We start from the raw sequence: 10,381 nt of genomic DNA on the forward strand, positions 1-10,381 counted from the left end.
CCCGATAGTGTAGATTGCTGTGCGTGTAGCGAAACTCTCCGGTTGATGTCATCAGAAGATTGTAATCACTCATTCTTGCATGTGATACCCTCGTTTAGGTGTGTTAGTAACTTCTAAACTGCAGACATGGTGGCCACTAAGAAAACTGTGAGTTTGAGATTGGAAAAAAAATCGTTCATTTATATTAATGTTTGTGCACATCCTTAAACTTAATCGGTGATGGGTAAATGTTATTTTCAAATCGTTCCATTTATCCCAGGGTCCGCTTTCCCGTTAGCGAAGGAACTTTAGGGTCACGAGTGTCTTTACGATGCATCTTTCCTAGGGCGGGGTAGATGTAACATGCGTTTCCCAAAACACCACGATAACGTTCGGTAGGTGCGTCGTTGAGGCATGTGTAATAAAGGCAGCGCTCGTCTCGGGTAAGCTTCCTCCATTCAAATACATTTGACCAAATAGTCAAATGAAACCCCATTGAATTAACATTAAATTGACTTGGATATCATTGAAATATGTAGGCCTGTGTAGCATATACCGTATGCAGGCTATTCACCTTAATGCAGTCATCGCGGTTTTCATTTAAAGCATATTTTCTTCCCTTGTTTGTAACAATTATAAAGACATTGTCAACTTCGTTGTGAAGTTATCGGCGGTCACACAGAGACAGATACACATCTTGATTCTATGTTTAGCGAGATCTTCTGTGTATAAAGTGACGCAGTAGGGGTGGAAAAAACGCATGTAACGACGCACTTAGCTGTTCTACGAGTGATCTGCAGCAGTCGATAAATAACTCGCGTTTAAGTACAACTTTAGTAGTGCTGGTTTTGGGAAACGGATCTGAGTTTTAACATTGCTCCTACGAAGGATCTAACGATGAACTTAGTCGTACGATGCTTTTGTGAAACCGGGCCCTCGCCTGGTGTGTTTCATATTGACATGCCATGTTGCATGGACTGCCTTGTGTTCTGGCATTTTTGGGGGGTATTTATTTAACCTTTATTTAACTACGTCAATTAAGAACAAATTCTTATTTACAATGACGGCATAACCCGAACGAAGTTGGGCCAATTGTGCGCAGCCCTATGGGACTCCCAATCTTGGGCAGGTTGTGTGATACAGCCTGGAATCGAACCAGGGCCTGTAGTGACGACTCTAGCACTGAGATGCTGCGCCACTCGGGAGCCTATTTATGCAGTCTTGGGCTAAAAGCAGCCTGACTGTTGGAAGGCCAACTTCCCCGAACAGTTGGTCTCTAATCAGTTTCTCTCCCCAGAAAAAGTCCCTGGAGTCCATCAACTCTCGGCTTCAGCTGGTGATGAAGAGCGGTAAATATGTACTGGGCTACAAGCAGACTCAGAGGATGATCCGTCAGGGCAAAGCCAAGCTGGTCATCCTGGCCAACAACACACCTGCCCTCAGGTAACTACACTGAACAAAACATATAAACATGTGAAGTGTTAGTCTCATGATGTGAACTGAAATAAGAGACGTCCCAGATAGTGTCCATATGAACAAAAAGCTTTTTTTCACATTGTGTTCACTTTTTATTTATTTTTTTAAAACCCTGTTGTGAACATTTTACCTTTGCTAAGATAATCTATATTCACCTGACAGGTGTGGCATATCAAGAAGCGGATTAAACAGCATGATCATTACACAGGTGCACCTTGTGCTGGGGAAAATGAAAAGGCCACTCTAAAATGTGCAGTTTTGTCACACAGCACAATGCCATATATGTTTTGATTGGAGCATGCAATTGTCATGCTGACTGCAGGAATGTCCACAGAGCTGTAAGTCCAACCGACCACGTGTAACCACGCCAGCCCAGGGCGTCCAACCGACCACGTGTAACCACGCCAGCCCAGGGCGTCCAACCGACCACGTGTAACCACGCCAGCCCAGGGCGTCCAACCGACCACGTGTAACCACGCCAGCCCAGGGCGTCCAACCGACCACGTGTAACCACGCCAGCCCAGGGCGTCCAACCGACCACGTGTAACCACGCCAGCCCAGGGCGTCCAACCGACCACGTGTAACCACGCCAGCCCAGGGCGTCCAACCGACCACGTGTAACCACGCCAGCCCAGGGCGTCCAACCGACCACGTGTAACCACGCCAGCCCAAGGCGTCCAACCGACCACGTGTAACCACGCCAGCCCAGGGCGTCCAACCGACCACGTGTAACCACGCCAGCCCAAGGCGTCCAACCGACCACGTGTAACCACGCCAGCCCAGGGCGGCCACATCCGGGCTACTTCACCTGCGTGGGGTCGTCTGAGACCAATCACCCGGACAGCTGATTAAAACTGTGGGTTTTGCACAAATGATGAATTTCTACACAAACCGTCTCAGGGAAGCTCATCTCCAGGCTCGTCGTCCTCACCAGGGTCTTTACCTGAATGCAGTTTGGCGTCGTAAACGGACTTCAGTGGACAAATGGTCACCTTCAATGGCCAATGACACGCTTTAGAAGTGTACTCTTCCCAGAATCCCCGTTGTGTGGTGAAGCGGTTTGCTGATTTCAACGTTGTGAACAGAGTGCCTCATGGTGGAGGTGTGGGGTTATAGTATGGGTAGGCATACGCTACGGACGACAACACACGATGGCAATCTGAATACACAGGGATACTGTGATCCTGAGGGCCCCAATTGTTTCAGCATGATGATGAATGGCCACATGTCGCAAGAAATCTGATCATAATTCCTGGAAGGCTGGAAATGTCCCAGTTCTTCCATGGTCGGCATACTCTCCAGACACGTCAACCATTAAGCATGTTTGGGATGCTCTGGATCGACGTGTACGACAGCGTGTTCCAGTTCCCGCCAATATCCAGCTACTTAGCACAGCCAATTGAAGAGGAGTGGGACAACATTCCACAGGCCACAAATCAACAGCCTGATCAATTAACAGCCTGATCAATCAACAGCCTGATCAACTCTATGCGAAGGAGATGTGTCACGCTGCATGAGGTAAATGGTGGTCACACCTGATACTGACTGGTTCTGATCCACACCCTTACCTTTTTCGATAAGGTGTCTGTGACCAACAGATTCATATCTCTGTATTCACAGTTGTGTGAAATCCATAGATTAGAGCCTAATGAATTTACTTAAATTTATTATTTGAATCGGGTGTGCTACTACTTGGCTGGCGCGGAAGCCTCTTTCCCCCATGGAAGATTATGCCGTCCTGCTCAAAACCGATATTGTACCACAGTGAACCCACCCTAAAAAGTGATTTTGAACTCTTCTCCCTGTAGGAAATCCGAGATCGAGTACTATGCTATGCTGGCTAAGACTGGGGTCCACCACTACAGTGGGAACAACATAGAGCTTGGCACGGCCTGTGGGAAGTACTTCAGAGTCTGTACACTGGCCATCATTGACCCAGGTGAGGGGGTTTTTAATCTTCATGAAAAACGGGGACAAATATGACAACGTTGTCACATGTCGTGTGTGTAAACTGTTATTCTTTCACGACTGGTTTTATAGAATGTAACTTGTCATTTATTTTCTAATCATCCACAGGCGATTCAGACATCATCAGGAGTATGCCTGATCAGCCACAGGGGGAGAAGTAGTCTAGTTGTTTCTCTTCTGTCTCTCTGTGTAGATGTATTTTGTTAAATAAATGGACTTCAAGATGACTGAGTTGTTTTGTCATATGTTTAGTCATTGCCATGTAATTGTAGTACAATGGAAGAAATTGTGGAAGAGACTTAATAAATGCGGGCACTTGTTTTTTTTTCTACATCAAGCTTGCATTGTAATGAAGAGGGTCGCCCCCGGCGTTGGGGGTCGCCCCCGGCGTTGGGGGTCGCCCCCGGCGTTGGGGGTCGCCCCCGGCGTTGGGGGTCGCCCCAGTGTTAATGGACTGTAGTAGAGCCACAAAAGCCAAAAGGCACAATACCATCTTCACATGTCACAACTAGTGTCTCATCTGACTCTCTACTGATGAATATTACATTACAACTTTTAGACGGGGTCCATATAATTGTCCCAACAGTCGGCAACAATTCCTTCACAAAAAATAATTGATTGTTAGTGGTCACTCACAACACAGCAATATAAATCTGCCATTGGATACTGACAAACTCCCAGAGCACAGTCCAGGGATGTATTCATTCTGCCAAAACGTTTCCCAACTAAAACTAGAGTTGCTATTGGACAAATACAGGTAGGATTCATTTGCTTCTGTTTTAAGAGACCCTTTTTTTTTAAGCAACAGAATTGTCCGAATGAATACACTAGTTCAGTGTGTTCTGGTTGAGTTCAGACCCTCTACATCCCGTCCTAGTGTTCCAGTTCAGTCTTCTGGTGGACGGCTTCCACTCCAGACGTTCTCGGTTTCTCCAGAACATTAGGACGAGAATACAATGTAAATCGCAAGACTAGTTAATTCACTTGTGTTTGGCCTTATTGGCCAGAGCCTGTAGGTTAGCCGGTCCTCCCCACACGGTCCCGAACACGTCCCTCTCAGTGCTCAGAGCCACCTCCAGGGGGAGCTCTCTCCCAGACACCACCACGTTCTTTATGGCTCTGATGACCGGGGCTGGACCCGTGGTGTAGCGTCCCAACCACTCCTCTGCCTCCAGGAGGGTGTTGGCTCCAGACCCATCCGGGGAACCCTCCAGGACCCCGTCCGCAAGCCCAATCTGAAGCCCCATCTCTGGGTCTACTTTCAAAGCGCCACCCAGCATCTTCAGGGCGTTCTGGCCGCCTACGATGCGTACCAATCTAGCTGCACCGCCCCAACCAGGGACCAGACCCATGTGTTTATGGACAAACTGGATCACACCGCCTGGCGCCATCAACCTAGCAGGGAGAGACCGTGACGTTGGTTTAGAGATTGGAAACTTGGTGGATTTGTTTTTGAAATTTCTTGAAAAAGGCCTACTTTACTCCACTATCTAGATGTAGGCCTAAAGTTTTAATAAACACAAACGGTGCCATCTATGGACAATGAGTCCCGTTACTGTACCTGAAGTCACAGGCAGTAGTGAGCTCAGCTCCTCCTCCCAGTGCGCTCCCTTCCACCAGAGCTACAGACAACAGAGGCAGTCTTCAACAGAGAACACATGGGTTAGTGTGGCCCAGAGCATCTGGTATGATCTAGATCGTTCTACCACAGAGGGGTAGTGTTCTACCACAGAGGGGTAGTGTCCTACCTCAGAGGGTTAGTGTCCTACCTCAGAGGGTTAGTGTCCTACCACAGAGGAGTAGTTTCCTACCACAGAGGGTTAGTGTCCTACCTCAGAGGGTTAGTGTCCTACCTCAGAGGGTTAGTGTCCTACCTCAGAGGGGTAGTGTCCTACCACAGAGGGGTAGTGTCCTACCACAGAGGGGTAGTGTCCTACCTCAGAGGGTTAGTGTCCTACCTCAGAGGGGTAGTGTCCTACCTCAGAGTGTTAGTGTCCTACCTCAGAGGGTTAGTGTCCTACCACAGAGTGTCCTACCTCAGAGGGTTAATGTCCTACCACAGAGGGTTAGTGTCCTACCACAGAGGGTTAGTGTCCTACCTCAGAGGGTTAGTGTCCTACCTCAGAGGGTTAGTGTCCTACCTCAGAGGGTTAGTGTCCTACCACAGAGGGTTAGTGTCCTACCACAGAGGGTTAGTGTCCTACCACAGAGGGGTAGTGTCCTACCACAGAGGGGTAGTGTCCTACCACAGAGGGGTAGTGTCCTACCACAGTGTCCTACCTCAGAGGTTTAGTGTCCTACCTCAGAGGCTTAGTGTCCTACCTCAGAGGGTTAGTGTCCTACCACAGAGGGTTAGTGTCCTACCACAGAGGGTTAGTGTCCTACCACAGAGGGTTAGTGTCCTACCTCAGAGGGGTAGTGTCCTACCTCAGTGTCCTACCACAGAGGGTTAGTGTCCTACCACAGAGGGGTAGTGTCCTACCTCAGTAGCCTGGTCAGGGCATTCTGCATGAACATACACATCATCATCCCATCCTGAAAGACAAGACGCATCGTTTTAGACCAGGAGGTCCAACTCATTCACATCTGCTTCCCATCCTGAAAGACAAGACGCATCGTTTTAGACCAGGAGGTCCAACTCATTCCATGGACGGCCTGGCAGTGTCTGCTGGTTTTGGGGACATTGAGGACTAACATGAGGGTTGGATATGTCTCTGACAACACTGAGGAGTAACCCGAGGGTTGGATATATCTCTGACAACATTGAGGACTAACCTGAGGGTTGGATATATCTCTGACAACATTGAGGACTGACCTGAGGGTTGGATATATCTCTGACAACATTGAGGACTGACCTGAGGGTTGGATATATCTCTGACAACATTGAGGACTAACCTGAGGGTTGGATATATCTCTGACAACATTGAGGACTAACCTGAGGGTTGGATATATCTCTGACAACATTGAGGACTAACCTGAGGGTTGGATATAGCCCTGACCGCGTTGAGGTCTGACCCAGAGCAGAATGTCCCAGCAGCCCCCTGGATGATGAGACCTTTCCCCTCCGTCCACTCCTCTAGCTGGGACACCCTCTCTTCCAGCTCCACCATCATAGAACCTGGAGAAAACAGGGTAGTGTTCAGTAGGGATAAAACGTTTTGAACCTGAGTGAAACACGGAGGTACAACCTGAACATGTTCAATATCCAGACAGTCTGCATAATCAAATAACATTCAACTCAGACACCCCATACATACCCTACCAGACATGCCACCAGGGGTCTCTTCAGACACCCCATACATACCCCACCAGACATGCCACCAGGGGTCTCTTCAGACACCCCATACATACCCCACCAGACATGCCACCAGGGGTCCCTTCAGACACCCCATACATACCCCACCAGACATGCCACCAGGGGTCTCTTCAGACACCCCATACATACCCCACCAGACATGCCACCAGGGGTCCCTTCAGACACCCCATACATACCCCACCAGACATGCCACCAGGGGTCTCTTCAGACACCCCATACATACCCCACCAGACATGCCACCAGGGGTCCCTTCACAGTCCCCAAGTCCAAAATGAATTCACGGTAATGCACAGTATTATACAGAGCCATGATCGCATGGAGCTTCCATCTCCCAATTACTCAAGCGAACAGTAAAAATTACCTTTTAAAAAAACGGATTAAATAACATCTCATGGAACGACGGAGACTGTGAGGGGACACAAACAAACACACAGTCTCGTTGTATTGTTTCTATATTTTGTATTGTTAAATGTTTTGTTGTATTGTTAAATGTTTTGTTGTATTGTTAATTATTTTGATGTATTGTTTGTATATGTTGTATTGTTAGTCCTTGTCCATCAGTGTATCAGTGTTTTGTTACTTGTCACGTTTTGTGTTTTTTTTGTGGACCCCCGTCAATTAGCAGCTGCTGCTTCTGCAAAAGCTAATGGGGATCCAAATAAACATATTTTTTGTCATCTGTTGCTAAACGTTTTGCTACAGTGTGCCCTACTCAACACAACCCAGTCCACTGAGCACTAGCCCCCTTAGTCCCGCTGTCATTCTCAGGAGAAGCAAAGAGTTGGAATACAAACTGAAATATATTTCGCTGCGTTTGGTGAACAGAAAACCAAAGAGAATCGGAGTGATATTTAGTCTGAATTGCAGGTTAGCAAAGAGCAACACTCAGATCAATGAATAAACTATAACACTGGACAGCGCTTCCATACCAGAGAACGCGTTCATGCGAGCAGGGTTGTTGACGGTCAGTACCGCGATGCCCGACTCCTGTTTGACAAGGTCTATAGATCCCCCAGGGAGAGCTTGGAGTTTCTCTCGGATCTCCTTCTCCTGGAACCCCTTGGCAGTGGTGTAAACAGATCCAATCCTCCTGAGGAGGTGCTGCCCCCAGGCACCAGGCCGACTGACCCTGAGGAGGTGCTGACTGGCTGCAGACAGAACCATGCTGCTGCTACCAGGGAAAGGTAGGAGAGAAGGATGGAGGGAGAGAAACAGATAGGAGAGAGGGACTGAGGAAGGGAAAGAGAGGAGAGAGAGAGGAACAGAGGGAGGGAAACAGAGAGAGGAACAGAGGGAGGGAAACGGAGAGAGGAACAGAGGGAGGGAAACAGAGAGAGGAAGATCAAGGGAGGGAAACAGAGAGAGGAACAGAGGGAGGGAAACGGAGAGAGGAAGATCAAGGGAGGGAAACAGAGTGGTATCAGCACTGTTATTGAACTGTAAAACAGTTGGCCAGAGTTGGTTGCTAGGTCGTATGTGTGCAGCTACCAGTCCATAATAGTCCTCTGTCTGTGCTAACTAAGGCAGATAGACACTAGTTCTGGTCCAAGCGCATGCGTCCGGTCCCAACTAAGAGATCTACACATGCGCATCTGACCCATGCAGAGGCATCTTATTGTTGCCTTCATGCGATGAGCAAGAGCTAGCTGACTAGCCATGTCATTCACAGTCATATCCCCTTTATAAAAATGTGGATTTCTAAAAGCCTAGACTTTAACACCCCCAAAAGTACTGTAGAAAAACGTCCCTAACAAGCTGATAATTAGGTGATATAACATAAGAAGCTACATCTTAAAATCATTCACAAACCTGTGCTGTCTGAAAGCTCAATGTTGTGGTGTTACATTGAAACTTCCCCCCCCGGAAACATGAACCATTGGACAAGGAACTTGGCCCGCTGTACTTTACTGTAACCGCCACACGAGGGCAAGCTAACACTCCCATCTTTCAGAAAGATTGATTCTATGTAGTATTACCAAAGAGAATGGTGGTATACACTCATTTTTAGGTTCACCGTACTGGCTAGTAATTATATAGGTCGTTCAAATATGATTCAAACATGCCGTGCTATCAGTTCACTGCCTGTCCTCTCGACATTTATTTATTTTTATTTAACCTTTATTTAACTAGACAGTTAAGAACAACATTTTATTTACAATGACGGCTTACCAAAAGACAAAACGCCTCCTGCGGGGACGGGGACAAAAAAAATTGATTTTAAAAAACAGAATAAAATTTTTAAAAAACGTGCTCCTGATATCACCACCTTTCCTCTCCCAGTGCTCCTGATATCACCACCTTTCCTCTCCCAGTGCTCCTGATATCACCACCTTTCCTCTCCCAGTGCTCCTGATATCACCACCTTTCCTCCTGATATCACCACCTTTCCTCTCCCAGTGCTCTTGATATCACCACCTTTCCTCTCCCAGTGCTCCTGATATCACCACCTTTCCTCTCCCAGTGCTCCTGATATCTCCACCTGTCCTCTCCCAGTGCTCCTGATATCACCACCTTTCCTCTCCCAGTGCTCCTGATATCACCACCTTTCCTCTCCCAGTGCTCCTGATATCACCACCTTTCCTCTCCCAGTGCTCCTGATATCACCACCTTTCCTCTCCCAGTGCTCCTGATATTAATTTCTTTGTGGGTTCACTTGATATTCATCTAAGGGTTGTCTCCTTAGTTTACCAGATTGGATGTTTGATATAAAACACACACCAAACCATAATTCTGCTCTAGCGTCTCCACACGGTCAGTGTGTAAGATCACATGAACAGATCTGCTTCCTGCCTGCCTCCATTCAATCCCCCCTGTGTTTTTATATAAACAAAGCATTCTGTGTGAGGAAGACATTCAGCTCGCAGGTCCATATTCAGTCAGGAGAGAAGGCTTTTATAATAACATGACTGCATGGTGGTTACATCCCCCCCATGCAGAGAGGTTGGATTCAGAACTCAGCTTAAGAGTAAATCAACTTCTCTCAATTGATTTAGGATTTGGTCACCCAATCTGACTGATCCGTAGAGAAGGTCAGGCTTATTCTACAATCACCCACAATACTGGTAGTACTTCTGAAGTTTTTTATTTTACCTTTATTTAACTAGGCAAGTCAGTTAAGAACAAATTCTTATTTACAATGACGGCCTACCGGGGAACAGTGGGTTAACTGCCTTGTTCAGGGGCAGAACGACAGATTTGTACCTTGTCAGCTCGGGGATTTGAACTTGCAACCTTTCGGTTACTAGTCCAACACTCTAACCACTAGGCTACCCTGCCGCCCCAGTACAGCTCTTTCATCTATGGGTCGGCCATATATATCTGGTGAATGCCCTGTTGGATATTTCATCACTCTGGACTCTGGCATACTGGGTCTCAATGGGCCCTGGTCAAAGGTAGTGTATTAAATAGGACATACTGGGTCCCAATGGGCCCTGGTCAAAGGTAGTGTATTAAATAGGACATACTGGGTCTCAATGGGCCCTGGTCAAAGGTAGTGTATTAAATAGGACATACTGGGTCTCAATGGGCCCTGGTCAAAGGTAGTGTATTAAATAGGACATACTGGGTCCCAATGGGCCCTGGTCAAAGGTAGTGTATTAAATAGGACATACTGTGTCCCAATGGGTCCTGGTCAAAGGTAGT

General features: G+C 47.4%; 2 protein-coding genes across 2 annotated transcripts; one reads left to right on the top strand and one right to left on the bottom strand.

Annotated features, from left to right (window-relative positions):
- Window positions 1-56: 56 nt before the first annotated feature.
- On the top strand, window positions 57-3,650 carry LOC129856935 (60S ribosomal protein L30-like). The gene is made up of 4 exons (XM_055924721.1): window positions 57-147; window positions 1,277-1,422; window positions 3,264-3,394; window positions 3,532-3,650. The coding sequence occupies exons 1-4, from the start codon at window positions 127-129 to the stop codon at window positions 3,582-3,584; spliced, it is 351 nt and encodes a 116-aa protein (XP_055780696.1). The 5' UTR covers window positions 57-126; the 3' UTR covers window positions 3,585-3,650.
- Window positions 3,651-3,655: 5 nt separating this feature from the next.
- LOC129856934 (ethylmalonyl-CoA decarboxylase-like) lies at window positions 3,656-8,647 on the bottom strand. Its single transcript, XM_055924720.1, has 6 exons — window positions 8,549-8,647; window positions 7,669-7,968; window positions 6,399-6,541; window positions 5,906-5,958; window positions 4,985-5,065; window positions 3,656-4,818 (listed from the first exon to the last, which is right to left on the bottom strand). Exons 2-6 carry the CDS (start codon window positions 7,901-7,903, stop codon window positions 4,404-4,406), a joined length of 927 nt encoding a protein of 308 aa, XP_055780695.1. The 5' UTR covers window positions 7,904-7,968; window positions 8,549-8,647; the 3' UTR covers window positions 3,656-4,403.
- Between the last annotated feature and the right edge of the window lie 1,734 nt (window positions 8,648-10,381).

Source organism: Salvelinus fontinalis, chromosome 6 (assembly GCF_029448725.1).
Source record: "Salvelinus fontinalis isolate EN_2023a chromosome 6, ASM2944872v1, whole genome shotgun sequence".
Taxonomy (NCBI): Eukaryota; Metazoa; Chordata; class Actinopteri; order Salmoniformes; family Salmonidae; genus Salvelinus; species Salvelinus fontinalis.